Genomic DNA, 19286 nt, shown 5'->3' with positions numbered 1-19286 from the left:
AGAAGAGCTGTAGAGTTGAAGGGCCCTTCTGTCTCTCCCTGTTTGGGCAGGGTCGAAGCCATCTCCCTATAAACAGGTCAAGTCACCGTCCTCTTGGGGTTACAGCATCGTAAAACCTGCTTACCTATGTTCAGAACCCTCATTTAATTTTGTTTTATAACTTTCTGCCCTTCATGAGGAACACACAAGTCGTTTCAGGACACAGCAGGGCAGCCATGGAAGTTGAAGGTCACTCAGTTTTGCTAAGGGAGCTGGCCTGGTAATTACGGAGTCCACGCAAAGCACTTCAAGCAAATCACCCCAGCCAACTGCTCTCACTGGAAATAGCTGGAAATAGCCAGGGGCTGGCACTGGAAGGAGGGATTGGAGGGGCAGAAAAGACATGAAAACAGGTGCTGGGATTTTACACTCACAGCTCCCAGGTCCAAAGCAGGGGACCACGGGACTGGGGCAAGGCTGAGAAGAAGTCTTCTTCTACTGTGAAAAGGAGGATAAGCTTCTGTCTTTGGCCTCCAGATTTCTCCCATGTAACTGAAAGAGACCAAAATGGAAAGAAGCAAAAACAACCTGGGGCCCATAAGTCCCACCATGCCGGAACCTGGGGTGGGGAGAAGTCTGCATGCAGGCCCTGTGCTGAGAAGAGGGAGGGAAGGGCTCACATGTCTCCCAGGAGCAGAAAGTCCACTGGCTCCCCCCCAGGAGAACGGGTTGGGAACCCTGTGGTCCTCCAATCCCCCGTCCCCTGTGTCTTTCTTGCAGATATGCTGCATAAAGGTATCATTCTGATGTTTTAGTCAAATACCCAAGGAAGTAGCTGCATTTACAGGGAGGGCAGAGGCTCACTTCTGTTGGTCACTAGTCCTGGGCAGCACCGGCAAACCCCAGGTCCTGTTCTCCACTCAAGCCCACATGTCCCTCTTCCCTGACCGCCACCCAAGGACCTAACATGGAAATCATTCTCCCTCCCTGCCTCAGAAGTGCTGTCATCATTTGTCAGGCCTGCTGGAGCAAACACACAAACTGGGAGACTTAAACAGCAGACATTTACTGTCTCAGAATCCTAGAGACTGGAAGTCCAAAATCAAGGTGTCGGCAGGGCCGTCTCCTCCTCAGGACTGTGAAGGAGGCTCTGTCCCATGCCTCTCCCCTGACTTCTGGGGGGTTGCTGGCAGTCTTCAGCATGTAAGGACATCACCCCATCTCTGCCTTTATCCTGGTGTGGTTCCCCCGTGTGCATCCAGATTTCTCCTTTGTATAAGGACACCATCGCATTGGATTGGGAGGCCACGCCACTCCAGTGTGATCTCATCTTATCTAATTCCACCCTCTTGTTACATAAGGTCACATTCTGAGGTCTAGGGGTGAGGACTTAGGCATCTGAATTTTGAGGAGACCTGGCTGAACCCACAACATTGCCGTTCTTGGTCTCAGCCTTGCCCCAGTCCCGTGGTCCCCTGCTTTGGCCACTGCAGTCAAGTCTACTCAGCTGGCATTTTATGTTGACTGTAACCTTCCCAGGAAACTGACACACGAGCTACTCATAGCCAGCCCCACGTGCTGCTCTCTCCCCCAGCACGCCACCTTTCTCGTCACCCCCACCTGAATGGGCACAGTGGTGTGGTGTGGTAGGTCAAAACTGTCCCTTGCAGGTTGCTGCACAGTGAACATTTATTGACTGAATGAAAACAACTCCACAATAAACAGCAGCAATGGCACACTTGGCGACAAACTTTCCACAGCTCAGCAGCCAGAGTAGACCTGGGTGGCTCAGCAGCATCTCATTCTGGCTTTGTGCTTCAGTCTGCAGAGCACTGTGGGGAGGAAGATCTGACCTCCTGCAAGCAGACTGCAGCTCTCCCGCGCTGCCTTCCAGGTCTGCTCAAGCCTCCTCTGTCTGCTTCTCATCTTGGTAGGACTCTGATCCAAATGATGGAACATCACAGCTGCCTCCTTCCTGCCTGTCCCTGGCCGTACCTCAGCCCACCTTCCCACATCTCTTCTTTCTGCCTCGTGATGCCCACTGTTCCAGCTTTCTCTTCTTGCTCCCCCACCATGGCCCCACTACCCTCCTCACCTGGCACTTGGCTCACCTGATCTACTGGCCTTTGGTTTTTCACTTCTGCCCCTCCTTGGAGGACGGGGAGCATTTCTGCAGCCCCTGCCTGCCTTCCCCTACCTCAGCTCCACCTTGCTCTATGGAAGTCATAGCCACCCCAGCCTACTAGCTTGAAGTCACCTACTTGCCCCCTGCAACCTCCAGGACTCCCATTTGTGCATTTCAGTATCCTGGATAGCATCCCATGACCTCACTTACTCCAGAATTCCTGTAATTCAAGACTAATCCCGATAAAGATTAGAGCTTTACTTCACTTTGCCAGTTAAGGTGTTAATAAGTTACCCTACAAACTTTGAGATGTGGGAGGATTCTTATTTCACAGAAAGTAAGACTCTGCCCTCTAGCTCTACCTGATTTCAAGGGCACATTCATATCCATAGTTATGACAGAGAACAGCAGGAACACTTAGTGTCGGAGCCCTTATAAAACATGGAAAAGCATATAGATTAGTATTTTCATGTCCAGGCTTGGCTGTATCAGTGGGGTTGAAAATAGCTCCGTGTTTCATCCTAATTACCTTTGCTAATTAGGATGCTGAGCTAATGCACTGGGATGACCAGTGCCTTTCTCCCTTTATCTCTTGGGCATATATACATTCATCCAGCCCATGATCCAGTCTCACACTGTGACAAATCTTGACATAGGAGAGACTTCCAAAACACCTCTTGCACGTCATTTTCCACCATGCAAGACTTTACCCAGAGTTGCCACCCTCCTGCCAAGAAACAAAATAGAAGGACTGACAAGTGCGAAAAGCTTGCTTTAGAACTTGTATTGAAAAGGCATGTTAGCTTCTGGAAATTTCCTCTGTTAATACCTAATGTGTGTAAGCATTTAACTGCAGATCAGTTCATCATTCATCCTTTTATAATATCAAAATAATACAAATGTGCAACAGTAGGAGATTGAAGAAAATCAGTTCATGGAGAGGAATTCGGTGAGTTAGAATGCAGAAGCATATCACGGAAAGGTGGTCCTGGTTTTCAAAAAAGCATATGTAGTATGAGCCCATTGTTACGCTAAAGCACACACTTACTCCACACAGCCGTAAAAGAACTGCTAATACTGCTATGGACATGGTTGTACAAATACCTCTTTGAGTCCCTACATTCAATTCTTTTGGATATATAACCATAAATAGAATTGATCATCTGGAATTTTTTGACTTTTTAGTGCTACAGATTGACCCAGTAAATAAAGCCCAGAATGTTAGCTGTGATGTGACCTTCTCTGGCTAGGGGGAGGAGATTATAGATGCTTTTCTTCTAATTTTTCTACAGCAGACAAATGTTTCATTTAAAATTATTTTGAAGTTCTTAAAGTCAAAAGCATGGGAAAATACCTTTTTAAAAATATTCTCATATGTCTTTTGACCCTTTGCAGCTTATAGCGATTTAGGCTACTACATTATCAACAAACTGCACCATGTGGATGAGTCGGTGGGGAGTAAAACCAGAAGGGCCTTCCTGTATCTCGCTGCCTTCCCTTTTATGGATGCTATGGTAAGTAGGGGACTATTCACCTCTTTTAAATGACAAAATATGCATAACATGAAATGGGCCATTTTAACTGTTATGTATAGAGCTCAGTGGCATGAAGAACAGTCATGTTTTTAGACAATCTGTCTTGAGAGCTCTCTTCATTTTCCAAGACCAAAACTCTGTACCCATTAAACAATAATTATAATTTCCCCAGAAACCACCAATCTACTTTTCTGCCTCCATGAATTCGACAATTTTAGATACCTCATATGAGTGAAATCACATAGTATTTTTTCTTCTGTGACTGGTTTATTTCACTATGTATGATATCCTCAGGGTTCATCCATGTTGTAGTATATGTCAGAATTTCCTTCCTTAGGATTGAATGATACTCCATTCTGTGGGTCTGGCACATTTTGCATTGCTTTTACATGTTTGTATTTGCTAATATGATTAATAATGCTGTGAACATGGTTGTACAAATACCTCTTTGAGTCCCCACATTCAATTCTTTTGGATATATAATTAGAAATAGAATTGATCATATGGTATTTTTTGACTTTTTAGTGCTACAGATTGACCCAGGGCATTATGTGTGCTAATAAACACATGCACTACCACTAAACTACATCACAATCTGATTTTTAATTTTTAAGGAAACATCATACTGATTTCCTTGAATTTTACACAGTCAATCTTCTCGATTTATTTTATGAGAATTTTATGTATTTGCCACAAGTTGTGCCAGGTGGAAAGAAAGCCCATTTGAAAATTTTGATTCAAAATATAAAGTTCTTTTCTGACATATTCAGATCAAGCCATCAGAATAGTTCACTGATAATTTACCACTTGTGTAGCCTACACTGCCAAAGTTGTAGAATAAGAATCTCCTGAACACACCAATAAGATTTCCTTACTTTGATACCAGCTCTACTATGTTAGCTAAGGACTGTTCGTGTCTCTAAATCATCATGATGCCCAGAACAGTACTGTTTTTCTTTCCATCTGGTACAGATATAAAGAGACTTAGAGCACAAAAATTTACAGTAATGTCTGATGCTGGAAAATAAGCCCTTTCTTTGGGCTCTGCTTTAAATTACTTTTTATTGTCCCCTAACTCAAGTTGCACATGTGTTAGGCACAGGAGTAGATGGACCTCTGTGTCGAGGTAAGGCCACAGTCCCAAGCCCTGGAGCAGGGAGGTGGGTAAAATGCACCTGCTGAAAGGTCTTCAGAAGTCTTAAGTGGTCTGTGGTCAATTATTGCATGGCCTCAGTGGCTCTGAGGGCTCTCTTCCGGTCTGCAAGGAAACCTTAAATATTAAACCAGTTGTAACATGAAGGTCTGGCCCTCAATTGTGGGGATGTCACTGTAGGTGAGAGAATTGGGCCATCTGAACACTTGCACCTGTACTTTCTTCTTACTTGTTGCCAGGTATGTTTTCCCTGGTAGATGATGCAGGGGTACAGTGTACGGTGGGTACCATCTCTGCAGCCCATCCCCCCTTCCAGGGAGCACAGGGCTTTCAGTCACCTCATTAGAGAACTGAATGAAGTGACCTTCTTCACATTTCTGAAAGAGTTAAGGCCTGACCCCCGGATGAGGCCACCGTGCCACTGTAATGTCTGTGCTCCTTCGGAGCTGGAAGTGGGAACCTAACCACTGAGAACTGTAATTATACAGTGAATTCCAGGAACTGGAGACTGTTAGCAAAAGCGACTCATGGACTCTTAAAATACCCTGCCTTCCACTGTCCTTCAGTTCTATTTATTTGCCATGAGAAATAGTTTCAAAAACTTAGTACAGGTGGACATACCTAATCCAAAAATCCAAATCCTAAATGCTCCAAACACCAAAATTTCTTGAGCACCAATGTGACACCCCATCTGGATTATTCTATAACCCATCTCAGGTGAAACTATGTTTCATGCACGATTTTTTTAAATGTTATATAAAACTACTTTTAGGCTATGTATATAAGGTGTGTATAAATGAATTTCATGTTCAGACTTAGGTTTGAACCTCAAGATACCTCATTATAATATATGATCATATTCCAAAACCTAAAAAAGTTCAAAATCGGAAATACTTCCAGTCTTAGGCATTTTGGTGAGGGATAGTCTGTCTGCATAGCACCAGAACATTATTGATTGGTAACTTTTCTTCCATGTTTTAAGTCCCCACAAAGACCTTAATATAACAGTATGAGAACTGCTAATAAAAACTCAAATAATGAGCAGGTCCTTTCTGTCCTCTCCCACCTACACACACATCCATACCCAGTAGTGGGTTAGAGAGAGAATATTTGGAAGCCATGAAGCTTGTTATCCAGATGGCTTTCAACAACAGACAGCCCACAGGTGATGTTTGTGAATGTTATCTACGGTTGTATTTCTTTTAACATTTGGCATCCTGAGCCTCTGAGCTGAGGACACAGACACAACAGCTGCTGTAGGAAGTCTTGACACGGACCTGGGGAATAGATCATACTTGTCTGATTGTGTCCATCTCGGATGAAATTTTATTTCTAAACCAGCCCAAAGGTAAGAAGGAAAATCAGTCCATAAGCAGATCCCATCGAGAGCATCCAGCCTACTCCAACCCGGCTATCAAGGCTCTGGGTTGCCTGCTGTGGTACTTCTTTTCATCTTAACTTCCCTTGAAGACACAAAAGGTCATATCAGGTCCTGCCCAAACCCGAAGACAGTAAAACAGAAGAACCCGAATCAGCCAGTGAGAACGGTCACGACTGTAATCCGCAGAACCAAGTCAGTGCCCTGGTTGTAACTTGCTTCCTGGAAGGAGGGGTGCTTCTGAGATTCACCCTGCTCCACAGGTGACTGGGTTTCCTCTGTTCTTGCTATCTGATCATATTCCAAAATCTGCCAGGCACACAAACAGAATGACCACACTAGTCTGCATATACTTAAATGTACTCACTCTTCCACTTAAAAAAATCTAACGTGGATTTAGCCACCAGACCAAGTGACAATAATTTCACCAACCAAACATTTATCATACCTGTGCTGCTAAGACATTGGGGAGTGTAAACTATATTTCAGGAATACCCAGTAAGTCATAATGAGAAACAATATCATCCCAACAGTGTATCTCATGGCATGTTTTTTTTCTTTCTGGCAGGCATGGACCCATGCTGGCATTCTCTTAAAACACAAATACAGTTTCCTGGTGGGATGTGCCTCAATCTCAGATGTCATAGCTCAGGTAACTGTGGTCTTTGTGTCAATTGGAGGTCCTCAGGGTCACCTGGTGAATGACCCACTGGATGTGATAGAGCTGACAACAGATGCCATATTTATGTTGGGGCACAGGGCTGGGGGCGTGGCTCAGTGGTCGAGCGCTTGTCTAGCATGCACAAGGCCCTGGGTTCCATCCCCAGTGCTGCGGCCTGTGGGAGGGGGTGCCTTCTGCACTACTCTGCAGCACTGGTTCATCAAATATGGAATTCAACAAACGATAAATGACTAAGAAAAGGAAACCTCCTGTGAACTGAGGGCGCTCTACCACTGCACCACATGCTGAGTCCTTTCCATTTTTATCTTGAGATAGGGCCTTGCTGGGTTGCCAAGGCTGACCTTGAACTTGTGATCCCCCTGCCTCGGCACCCCATTCCAGCTCTTGACCATTATTTCCAAAGAAAGTGTGTCTGTAAAAGACTTCAGAGTCACACCTGGTACACTGAACAGTGATCACAGTGTTGTTGTGCACTTGGCCGGGTGCCCTCGGCATGCTTTAGCCATACACAGCTTGTCACTCAGTTCGAAAGTGAGCACTTAGAGATTATTCTTTTCTGGGGATGGGGTAGCAGGGATTAAACTCAGGGGTACTCAACCACTGAGCCACATTCCCAGCCCTATTTTGTATTTTATTAGAAACAGGGTCTAACTGGGTTGTTTAGTGCCTTTCCATTGCAGAGGCTGGCTTTGAACTCATGATCCTCCTGCCTCAGCCTCCCCAGCCTCTGGGATTACAGGGTGTGCACCACCGTGCCCAGCCAGGAATTATTCTTAAATGGCATTTCTTATGCGGGTTTCCAGGGAGAGCTGCCATTCGCGCATTATTTTCCCACATTTAAAAAGAACCAGGGAATGGCCCACTCTCTCTTCCTGAGTGTTTGAGGAGGCTGCCCCTTACCTTCTGCTGGATCCACATCTAACGGCCACACCCATTCCTGATTTTCTCCTCTTCCCTTCTTCTTCCACTGAGAATGCCACACAAAAAAAAACTTCATTGGAAAATTAGATTTAATTCCTCTGATCTATCAATTAGGCTAAGTTCCGACAATCAGAGACTTGGTGGAATGAGTGTTTCATGGAGGAGGTTAGACCATGATCTCTAAGCGCCCTTCTGAATTCTCATTCTAGGAACGTCCCCACACATTGCCCCTTTCATGCTCCCTCATCTCTAAACCACCTCTTTGAAATAATCTGTTGAGCTGTTAGATTGACCTCCCTAAAGACCAAGAATTAAACTTCCAAATCAATTGCATTTCCTCCGTGGATCATTATTAAAGCAGTGTGAATAAGTTCCTGCTAATGCTGTGCGCGTGCCTGGACACAGCTGGCATGGCGCTTTGATATGTGCTGGTGGGGCTATTCGAGTTCCCTCCCACTCTTGCCTTCGGCATCCGCTGAGAGACAGCTGCTTTGTTCACTCCTTAATTGAAGCGAAGGAAGCTCCTCCCGTTTCACATGTTGGCCTCAGCAAGCCATGAGCATCTGTACAGGTGCATTATTATAAAGACAAGAAAGAAAACAGAAGAAAGCGCCTAACTTTGCCAAAGATAAATACAGTGGGCATCCAAGGGCAGAAGAAAAAGCTAGTCGTGAAAGCGCCTTTGCCAGTACGCCCACAGCTAGTTCCCTGCTGGTTTCAGACCTGATCTTGGCCTCTGCCTGGGGAGTAAACAGATCTGGTTTGAAGCAGCAAGGGACCTGGGTGCAGATGCCATCTGGCCTTGGGCGGTTCCTGGTGGCGTAGTTTATTTTAAACCCCGCAGTTTGGGTTCCTACTACAACTTGGTTGGGGGAATAAATTCCATTTTTGTTCCTACGTCTCCCTCCCGCCTTGCCAAGCTTCATCTCTCTCATTACCTGAAAGCCTGTGGTAGTTAGTAATTTTGGTCATATGTAAATAGATCCTATGCAGCACTGGCATACTGAGCAACTGCCAATGATAAAATGAAATTTGTTAATATGCTTCGAATTTCAGTGGCAACTCTCTTTAAAAAAAATAATAATAATAACAACTTTCCTAAGCTAATTGATTTCACACACTAATACAAAAAAAAAGCTCTTGGTTTGGTTCAAACATGTGATCACTTTTGGGGTCACCATTGTTGTAATATGGTTCCAGTTGTTAGGCCGGATATTGCCAAGGGGTTTATGAGAAATGTTTCTGTTTTGCTGTGTTTCATGTTCATCTTGACTTTTTTAGCTTCTTCAGCGTTGAAGTGAGAATTCTCTTGAGGTCATTTGCTCTCCTTGGGACCTCCTGTCCTCTACCTTCTGTGCTGTCATCTGCCCTTGCCCTGAGGTCAGCAAGACCCCTGATGATCAGATCAGACGCTCCCGGCATTATTTTAAAGTCTCTTTGCTACTCTTTTGTCTCTTTTTATCTTCTGACAAAACCCCAGCCCTGAATGGAACCCATGTTGTGGACCCTCCTTCACCTGCCCCAGGAAGCACATGCTTCTTCAGAAACTTGCCCAGTGCACGGAGGACCCCATCACAAGTGCCAAACCTCCCCCCACCCCCAGCTGTGTCCTAGGACCTGTCTCAGAGGGTCTCCACCTGCTGCTCACTTCCAGCCATGACCTCCATCCTGCTTCACAGAGAAAACTGAACCTAATTCAAGCCCTCTGTGGTGCAGGTGTGATGTGTCCCCAGAGGTCCTGTGTTGGAAACCTGGCCCGCAGTGTGGCAGTAGGCTTAGTGGGCTTAGGTCACTGGGGGAATGCCCTCAGAAGGGACTGTGGGGATCCAGTGCCTGGTTTCCTGCTTTCAAGCTGAGATCGTTTCCCTATACCCATGTTCCCTTGGTTGCCACCAGCCATGATATGACACAGCCAAGAAGGCTTGTGTCCTTGCTGGAGCCCACACCATGCTGTCTGGACTTTCAGCCTCCAGAACTGTGAGCTAAGTAAACCTCTTTATACTTTATACTTATGAAGTTAGCCTGCCTCAGGTATTTTGTTAGAAAGACAAAAACAGACTGATACTATGCCCTAGGTCAATAATATTTATCATATGCGTATGCCCCCCTATTAAATATCTGCATCCTCTCCCTCTCCTCAGAGCCCTAAACAAGGCTATCCAAAAGCTTCTGTGGCATTTCTACTCAGTTCCTTCAATGATGTCTTCAGTCTGAATTAAAGATCTTCTGTATGAAGTGTTTGGTTGAGTGAATCTGTGGCATTACCATCTGGTCACAAACCCAGGAGCCACTCTTGAAAAGTGTCCCCTTAACACCAGGACTGAGATGTGAACCCTAGAGCTTTCTTAGAGTGCGATCTCTGCTGCTCTGCCTGGTCTGAGGGGTCACTCTTGCCAGCTGAGTGCTGAGAAGCTTCCCCACTCATCTCTGTCCAGCTCCCTCCACTCTTCCCCCCAGGGCCATAGTGGTCTTTTCCCAGTGAAATGCTGACTGTCTCACCACCTGCTTAAAAAACAGCCTCCTGGTAGTCTTGTGAGTACTGCATGCTGTCTGATTGTGCCTCTGGAGCTCTGGCCTCCTGGTGTTCTTGATAAAAATCCCAACCCTGATCTTGGCCTACAGGGGGTCTGAAGATTGACAGGCCCGTGGCCTCTGCAGCCCCGCCCTCTCCTCTCCCCACTTGCTCTCTGTTCTGCAGTCAACCCATCACAGCTCCTCCATGCAGGGCCTGGCCATGGATGAGCCATCTCCCCGGGGTCTTTGCGGGTCTGCTCCTTCTACCCAGGAGAGTACTCTGCCTCGTTGCCCCATGTCCCTCCCACCCTGAGCCCTGCTAGCTCCTGGCCTGACAGCTCCCAGCAGAGATGCCCTCCTCCCCTGCTGCCCCACACTCTGTCCTTCTCCACCTCATCTGCCTCACTCGGGCTGCCAGGGGACACTCACTGGATCATTGTATGATGAGCGTGTCTGCCTCCTCCCTTAGACTGTCGGCCCCAGAACAGATTCTGGGGCCGTCTATTATCACTGAATCCCAGCACCTGGCCCTGGGCCAGAGGATGCCAGCTCTCACTGGGAAAATGCTCTCCACTGAAACCGTTGGTTCCCTCAGAAAATAATCTGACATGTTTTTGATGGCTCTCTCAGGTTCAGAATTGTAATTCCAGGTTGAAATGCAAAGGGTGCACATGATATTTTGAAGTGATAAATTATACATTCTGCCATGAAGATGTCAGTTCTGTGGCAAATGCTGGCCACATGGCATCCATCTATTAGAAATCCGGGGGAGGCTGGCAACATCTTCACCTTGGCCTTGGGAGCTCTACTTGGCTTAGTCATGCACCTGGTCCCCTCTGCACTTGGGGACGCTGTCGGGTCCTCGCCACACTTCCTCCTTGGCCGTGTCTTCCCTTTGCCTGTCATCCAGGTCCTTCTCCTTGGCCCCGCTTGCTCTGCGGGCTTCTGTCTTGCAGAGCCTCCTGACAGCCCAGGAGTTTCCTGGACTGGGCAGAGGAGGTGTTGATCTTCACAAATTCGTTTTTCACAGTTTTCAGCCGCTAAACATTCCCATCGTGGTTTAGGCTGTGGGTTTTGCAGAATGTGAAGCTTGCTGTGGATATACTCACCCTGAGTCTGCGTGTGAGGGCACCTTAGGGGATTTCAGTCAGATAAATCCTCGGGCCTTGTGTGCACACCCCAAAGCTCCAGTCTCCTGCTCCACACGTGCATCCCAGCAAGGCGTCCTTCAGTTAACACACTGCAGTGGTCCACTTGGAAGCAGCAATCACGGGGAGAGTCGTGGGCATCCTGTTTCCATCAGTGTCAGTGTGTCCCTGGCACAGTGTGAGGGCTGCCTGGATGTGTGTCCACTCACATGGCCTGTGCTCCAGGCAGCCTGGTTATGTTCACATGGCACCTCTGTACTCTGGGCTACCCTGAGGACTCAGTGACAAGGTCAGCCTCACTATGCTTCAGAATGACAGCCTGGGCACACATGTCGGTCTGTGCTGAGAGCAAACCACCCTGGCATCTAAGACTTTGATTTCGTTCAGAGGAGCTCTCTCCATTGTTGCTGCTCTGAGCTCCCTGCGGCAGAGGGAATCAAGGTCCTGATAATCACAGATCCTGGCCTGGCTGCAGATAATTTCACAACCCATGGATACTTGGCCATTGGAGTTGTTGGTCAGGAATAAGCCTCCTGCCCAATTACCTACTTTTTCACTCAGTATGCTTCCAAAACCTTCTGAGCATGGGTCCCAGGTGGTCTCTGGGCAGAGGCTGGACTGATTCTCTGATTTCTGTAGGATGGGGAAGTTAATAAGTAATCAGATTTGCTTTGGAGACGTACTGTACCATCAATAGAGATTGGTGCTTTATTATGATTTTAAGCTCTTGCGGCTCTGGTAATTTCAGCCTCTTCCACTTATAGAAGTAAGTTAGTACTTTAAGTTTTAATTTAGGTGGTTTTATAGTAATTCCTGGGAGTGCATGTAACAAAACCAGGGTGAGTTCCTCCAGTGAACCCCAATACCTTCATGGGAGAGCCATGTGGAGCCACAGTTCACGTTTCTGCCCTCTCCATCAAAATCAAGGTCCTCACTGGGGAGGGTGGGCCTGCACCTTGCCGCCGGCCTCCCTCTCCTCCCACTGACCGCCCCTCCTCCTCTCTCGCAGGTCGTTTTCGTAGCCATTTTGCTTCACAGCCACCTGGAATGCCGGGAGCCCCTGCTCATCCCCATCCTCTCCCTGTACATGGGCGCGCTTGTGCGCTGCACCACCCTGTGCCTGGGCTACTACAAGAACATCCACGACATCATCCCTGACCGAAGCGGACCAGAGCTGGGGGTAGGTCTCTGCAGCAGAGTGGAAGTTTGCATTTCACACCTGTGCACTCGGGGCCACGAGCTCCTCCTCATGATGTTGTTCCCAAAGGCCTGGTGCCGGGTGTCCTCAAGGGAAAGATGGTGAATGAACTCTAGGGGTGGAAGGGATCGCAGAGGTCACTGTCCAGCCTCCCCATGGCCCCGGGAGGAGACCGAGACATAGCACACGGTGTCAGGCCATGGATGGGTACCACACTTGTGCCTCCTTTTACTCTCTATGGTGAGTTATTCTGCAGTCAAGAAAGTTTTAGGATCCCTGGCAGCTCTGAGTCCGCGTTTTATGATTTCTAGTTGCATAGTAGGCATCTGGACTGTGTCCATGATTTCTGTAGCCAGTGCCAGTCTCTTATTCATGAACCTACTTCCTAGAGACCAAACAGAGTCTTTGGTACCTTGGGGTGACAGAAACGTTGAGATACAGTCTCTACCTTCGAGCAGCTTTGTAGCCCACATGGCAGGGAACACCAACACAGAAGCAGGCATTGGGCGTGAGCCCGAGACAGCACATGAACTTTAATGAGAATGTGAGAGCTTCCAAAACCAGGGAAGGGGCCTGGGATTGGTCTAGGGAGCCTCCTTGAAGGAGTCTGATTTGCCTTGGAAGTGAAATAAGAAACAAGCAAGAGTAAGATACAGATCCTCTCCCAGTGGCCATTCTGTTCATCCCAACAGAACAGCAGCTGATTTATTTAATGCTAAGAGTTCCACCCACAGGTGGTAGGCATCATCGGGTTTGTTTCCATTTAGCTGTAAGGCAGATAAGAATGCTCATGTGTAGCCCTGAATATATCACCACACTCCACCACCTGCCCCCCCTTGACCACACATCACTTTTGTCATGTCAAAACAATAATCATGTTGACCACTTACCTCTACCTGAGGTCAGACCATCAGTGGAATCCTCCCTACTTATTTCCACCACTGGGCCAACCACATCAAATTGGTCTTTACAGTAACAATCCATCTCTTAACATCCAGCCACCAGCAAAGGGAAATAAATCAAAGTGGCTGAGATGGTTGTGTGATGTAACTCTTACCCTTTCAAAGAATCAAAACCAAAATTGCACGATGAAAGCAAGGCTTTGCCAACAGCACACACCTTGGCTGCAGAGGTCTCAGCAAATCCCTTTTCTTTCTTTTACTTTGCTTATACTTCTGAGTAGTTTATGTGCCTTCTGTGAAAGCTTTGAGAGTAAGAACCCTGTAGTCAATTCTCAGAGTGCAGAAAAAATTAGGCATATTGATATAAATAGATTATAATAATTTTCTATTTCTAAGAGTAGCCTCCTCCTGACATGTCTTCTAGCCAGTCAGTGTGGTGATACAAACAAAGACTAATTTCAAACCTGTTTCTCAGGCCGTGGGCCTGGGTTACACCTTGGCTAGGGATTCCCTGGATGGAAGATCGTGGCTGGGAACCGTCAAGCTTTGGTGCCTGTGTTGATCTCACCTTGGCTTGCCAACTGTCTGAATTAATTTCTAATAACTATGTGTTTTATTTTAATTCAACCTGGCTTATCCAGAGAGGCATTTCCTTATATTACTGTTAAGTATAGTGAATTGACTCATGATTGGCATAAGAAGAAAAAGCTTCCATTCTAAGTTGTTTTTCCTGTTCTACTTCTAGAGTTTAACAGACTTTAATTCCATTTCTTAACGCAGGGAGATGCAACAATAAGAAAGATGCTGAGCTTCTGGTGGCCTTTGGCTCTGATTCTGGCCACACAGAGAATCAGTAGGCCCATCGTCAATCTCTTTGTTTCCCGGGACCTTGGTGGCAGTTCTGCAGCTACAGAGGTAGGCACGTGGCTGGGGGCAGGGGGCTGGGAGTTGCCAGCGCCTTGTTTTGGGGAAACGAGAATTAAAACTTATTTCCAGTTCCTCTCAAGAGCTCTAAAGGTTCTACAGTATTTAATTATGGAAGCCATACGGGAAGGCCATGAGGAGCTCATTCTTGTGACTTATGGACATGTCATTTTAAATTCTTATAATTATGGAAGAAAACATCTGCTTCATCCTCATTTCCCAGAAAGGAGGCCCAGAAAGGAAAGGTGAAGGGACAGGAGTAGCCAGCAGCTGGGCTGGTGTTAGAAATAGGTCTTCCGCCCCCCACACAGTGGCCTTTCCGTTCCTCCATGGTGGCGGCCTGTGGCCTCTTCCCTGTAGTTGCGGGAATGATGGCATCTGTCAGGTGGTAGCCGAAGGGACAGTACCTCCACTTTGACCCTGCCTACCCTCACCTGCACGTCACCCCCTGCAGCACACAGCACCCACCTATCAGGTGCTCCCTGGCAGTCTGCCTTCCTCAAATGAGGATCTCCTCTATTTACTCACTCACAACTCAAGAAGTTTATCTGGAAACTGGCAGCTTCTCCAAAGAAAGAGTTGACTCATTTTTTCCCTCTTTCAAGCTGGGTATGAACAAATAGAATGACTTCATTTGCTTCCTCCTCCGCGGCCTTCTGGAGAATTAATTCCATCTCTGGCACTGCTGATCCTCGAGGAAGGCTGGTGGCCACTCATTAGGGCCTCCTGTTTATGTGAGTGGCTTTTGCAGGAGCCCGGAGCCCTGGCCTGCCCTGCCAGCAGGGCTCCAGCCTGGAGCACCCTGCCAGTTTCCATGTCTTGGAAGCTGCTCACATTGGCCGGCAGGGAGAAGCCCGTAAATCAAAAGCAGAACGCTTTCCCTCCCCTCGGTTTGCTCCTGGACTTTGTTTTCCGAGTCGTGGATGTCCTCTTGGGTGGCTTCTGTCACAGGAGCTTTTTTACTTGAATGCTTCAAGTTTTCCAGTAAAAAGTATGAGACCCCCATGACCTGTGTGCGGGAACCCCATTGTCTCCTTAAAACAAATAAACAAAAATAAATAGCAAATTCTGTATGAGAGCCAGTTGAAAATTGCCGGCAGTGGCATGGTGTCCACTTAGGTGGCAGGCATCTTTGTGCACTTCACTACTCCGCCAACCCTGTGAGATGGGTGTTAATGTTCTCACTGTTCTGCTGGAGGAACAGAGAGGGAGTCCCTGGAGGGCTCATGTCACACAGCTGGTGAGCCGGGGTGAAGGCGCGCCTCTTCACGGCGCTGTGCTGTTCCCCACGCCTCGCCAGGCCACGCCACCCCTCACCGCAGCTCCTGGCACGCAGGGCACTGCTGCTCTGTCCGTTAGGAAAGCACAGGCTTCTTCCTCCCAGTGAGTGAGAGCTCTGCCAGATGGCGCTTTAGGTGCCATGTTCTGGTTTTTCTTCTTTTCAATCACATAAGAAAAGAAACTTTCATTTTTTTATGGAATTACTTCGATTGCTCTTCCTATATGAACATTTATTAAATTTTACTAAATTAAAATTTTAAACTGGTCCGTGCTGGCCGAGTAGCCTGGAATGAGCTGAGATGGAAAGTAGCTCAAAGCTGCATCCGTGGTGTCAGTCCCCCGAAGGACAGAATGGGGGTGGGGAGGTGGGTGCTGAGCAGACTCTCCAGAGTGCGGCGAGGGCTCCCAATTTCACATTGAGTCTCAAGAATTGGCCTAGGCTAGAGAGAATTTGTTTGGGCCCAAGGGGAGGAACCCTGGCTGAAATCGTGGCTTCTCAAGCTAGTGCTCCAAGCCTATTTCTCACTGGATTTGTGTAGGGTCACTTCCTCCTGGAGTCACCTCTGCTCCTTTCGGGGCTGTCCTGTGGCTGGCGGATGCTGGTCACCCAGTGTGGAGGGATCTGCTCTTGGCCCTGTCACATGGCGCTGCAGCTACTAGAGAGCTTTGGTGGACACCCACGCTAATGCTGCCCCTTTTTCCTCCTGTAGGCAGTGGCAATTTTGACAGCGACATACCCTGTGGGTCACATGCCATATGGTTGGTTGACGGAGATCCGTGCTGTCTATCCTGCTTTTGACAAGGTGAGGCCTGTGGGGCATGGTGTCAGAAGCAGGCTTTTAACATAACCGTTTGATAGACAGGGATCCCAGAGGAAGAGCACTGCTTTTTCTCAACCCCACGTTCCTTTGTAGGGTTCACTCAGTGTTGGGGACTGAAGGTAACTGTGGGGTATTTCCCTGTGAAAATAGCAGGGCACATTATGCTTACATTGATGCTCTTTCAAATTGATATTCCTATGGCCACTTTCAGGTTATTCCTATTGAGAAATTATTTGTTTGCAAAAGGGAAAACAAACTCTCAAAAAAAGTTAACATGTTATATTTTGTTTCTGTGGTTTGTTTCTTTAAATTAGTACCTTGCTGACCTCATACTAGGTGGCTAAGGAGCAGACACGAGGCTGGGACTCTAAGCTCATAGGCAGATGGCTGTCTCTCTGTGGCTGGGGTGCATGTGACTCACACTGCCTGGACAGCAAGACTTGTGTCCAGTTTGGTTCTGATGCAACACACTTACTCCTGCTGAAAACCTCTGGGGTAGCAGCCCTGTCCTTCCCCAGCTGCTGCCCCCCCCCCCCACAGGAAGCACCTAACCCTTCTGACCTGTTGTCAGAACCCTCCTGCTTGTCATTCAGTAAATATCTGTTTCCTGACATCTACATTATTTAGATCTCTAGGCCTTTCCAAATGGCCAGCCAAACATACTGAAAATAACATGCAATGTTTTAAAAGGAAAAGTGAAAAGAAGCCAAGTCGCCTGCCACTTGTACCGGCCATGGATAGCCCTTGTTTTGTCTTTAATTTCCATAGTCCTAGCTCAGAGCCATTGCTAATACCTTCTTATCTTAGCCCAAGAACAGCTCTGTGAAGTGAGGAAAGCCCTTGACCCCGGTCTGCTGCAGGCCAGCCCTAGGCGTTTGGGGCTCTGAGTCTGGCTAACACTGGAGCCTCTCCTTCCTGCCCTATACCACCTTCACCCCGATTCCTGTGGGCACAAGAGCCCTGGGAAGCCACACAAGCAAGGCCAGCCTCTAAAATGCCCCCCTGAAATGGTACATGAGCTTCTTAGAGGGACCAAGACAGGTAGAGTGGGGGCCTAGGGGAGATGCCACACTCTACCCCCACCTTACAGAGCATCTCAGGGGATGAGGTGGAGATGGACCACTCACTATCCATCCACCTCCTCCTCTGCGCCTACAGTCCGCAGGCAGAATTTAGTCCGTGTTAGTACATGCTTATGTGAATACACACACACGAGCCCCTCTTCTCTCACCTCCTGCCCTTACGTCCCTCCATGTTGCGCAGCTCCCTGCGGCCTTCTGTGTTACAGTCACCTTCTCTCTGTCCCTGTGTACCCACGCTTACCCACAAACACTAACTCGCCTCCACGCGGTGGGGATCCCACCAGGCAACCCAGCAGGAGCTAGCTGGGCCCTCCGCGCAGGACTCTCCTGGTGTGGAACCTCCTCAGCAGTCTGTTAGAGCACCCACAACCTGCTGCAGACAGTCACATGCAGCATCCAGGTGCACAGCTGCTGCTGAGAAATGCTCTTGATTACTGCCCCCCACGGAGGCTGGGTTGGAGGAGGCCTGAGTCACTTGCAGACAGGGGGGACACTGTGTTGAGTGGGTTGGATCCAGTCTACGGATGGAAATTTTTTCATTTCAAGGAACGGGTATATAGAGAAAAAACAAAATGGATGTAAGTCTTCTTGCCATTTTCAGTTCTTGCTCTGGAGAATAAGATTATGTACTGCAATTTGATGACATGGGCAGGTGCTGAAATGGCAGAGCCTCCTGCCAAGGAAAGTCCCATCTGAAACTGGTTTGGGGCCATCTTGAAATAATAAAGCTGAACAATATCACACTGTATGGCTTAGTAAGAGCATCCAAGGAAAACATTGCTTTGTTCTTAATCACAGGGGTTAGAAACTGTAAAAATATTCCTTTAATGAGTGCACCTCTGGCCGGAAACTTGAGTTACTCAGAACCCCTTTAAAATCTCGCCCACTGTTTCCATGCATTCCAGTGAGGACACCAAGCCACTATTGGAGTGCCAACATCTTGGACCCTCTGGGTGGACTTCCCAAATTTATTGCCTTGACTGTTAAAGTCAAGAATAAGGGATTTGTGAGGTCAGATTAGGAAATTTAAATTTTCTCTAATGTTTAATTATCATCCATGAAAGAGTATGCTCCTGAGCACATCAGGCCAACCAAATGAAATAACCATGCTAATTTAATGATGCATATGAGTTCATTTCAGCCACATTCGCAGAAATATTTGCTATTTTGCAAACAAAATATTTGCTCTTTCACCAATAAAAGTGCCCCTGCAGGAGCCCTCGCATATTGCCATCAGCACAGGCGGAGCGTGTGCCGTGAGGTCGCCTGGTTCCCTCAGTGTGACCCCCTCTCACTCCACCACCAGGGCATCCCTCTTACAGACCCTGGGGTGGATGAGAGATCACCAGCATGGTGGGATGTGTGCAGTCTGTTATTCAGAAAAGCAGACGTGCTTTAGAGAGTAGAATTTTAAAGTGTACACTCACTGAGAGGTCTGTGCTGGTGCATCCACAAGGGGAAGGGAGATTACCTTAGCTTCCGCAGTGACAGAAATCAAAGGCATTTTCCACGAGGCTCCTGTGCGTGTGTCTCATTAGGCAGGCCGTGGAGCCAGGTGTTGGAGATTGTTTTTGTTTGTCAGCTCTGGGACTAATTGGATGCATAATGAGGCAGGGGATCTTTCTCTCTGTTGATTTTCCTGG

At 47.6% G+C, this 19286-nt stretch overlaps 1 protein-coding gene across 1 annotated transcript in view; it reads left to right on the top strand.

Moving 5' to 3' along the window:
• The window catches only part of Ankh (ANKH inorganic pyrophosphate transport regulator), a 134650-nt gene that overhangs the window by 85541 nt on the left and 29823 nt on the right, over positions 1 to 19286 (top strand). Inside the window, exons 3-7 of the mRNA XM_015490463.2 lie at positions 3500 to 3618; positions 6739 to 6822; positions 12445 to 12615; positions 14316 to 14450; positions 16451 to 16543. Of these exons, the coding sequence (XP_015345949.1) occupies positions 3500 to 3618; positions 6739 to 6822; positions 12445 to 12615; positions 14316 to 14450; positions 16451 to 16543 (602 nt within the window). The remainder of the gene's footprint in view (positions 1 to 3499; positions 3619 to 6738; positions 6823 to 12444; positions 12616 to 14315; positions 14451 to 16450; positions 16544 to 19286) is intronic.

This window comes from Marmota marmota, unplaced genomic scaffold (genome assembly GCF_001458135.2).
Source record: "Marmota marmota marmota unplaced genomic scaffold, marMar, whole genome shotgun sequence".
Taxonomy (NCBI): domain Eukaryota; kingdom Metazoa; phylum Chordata; class Mammalia; order Rodentia; family Sciuridae; genus Marmota; species Marmota marmota.
Note: the sequence above shows the minus strand (reverse complement) of the source record. Positions and strands in the feature narration are given on the sequence as shown.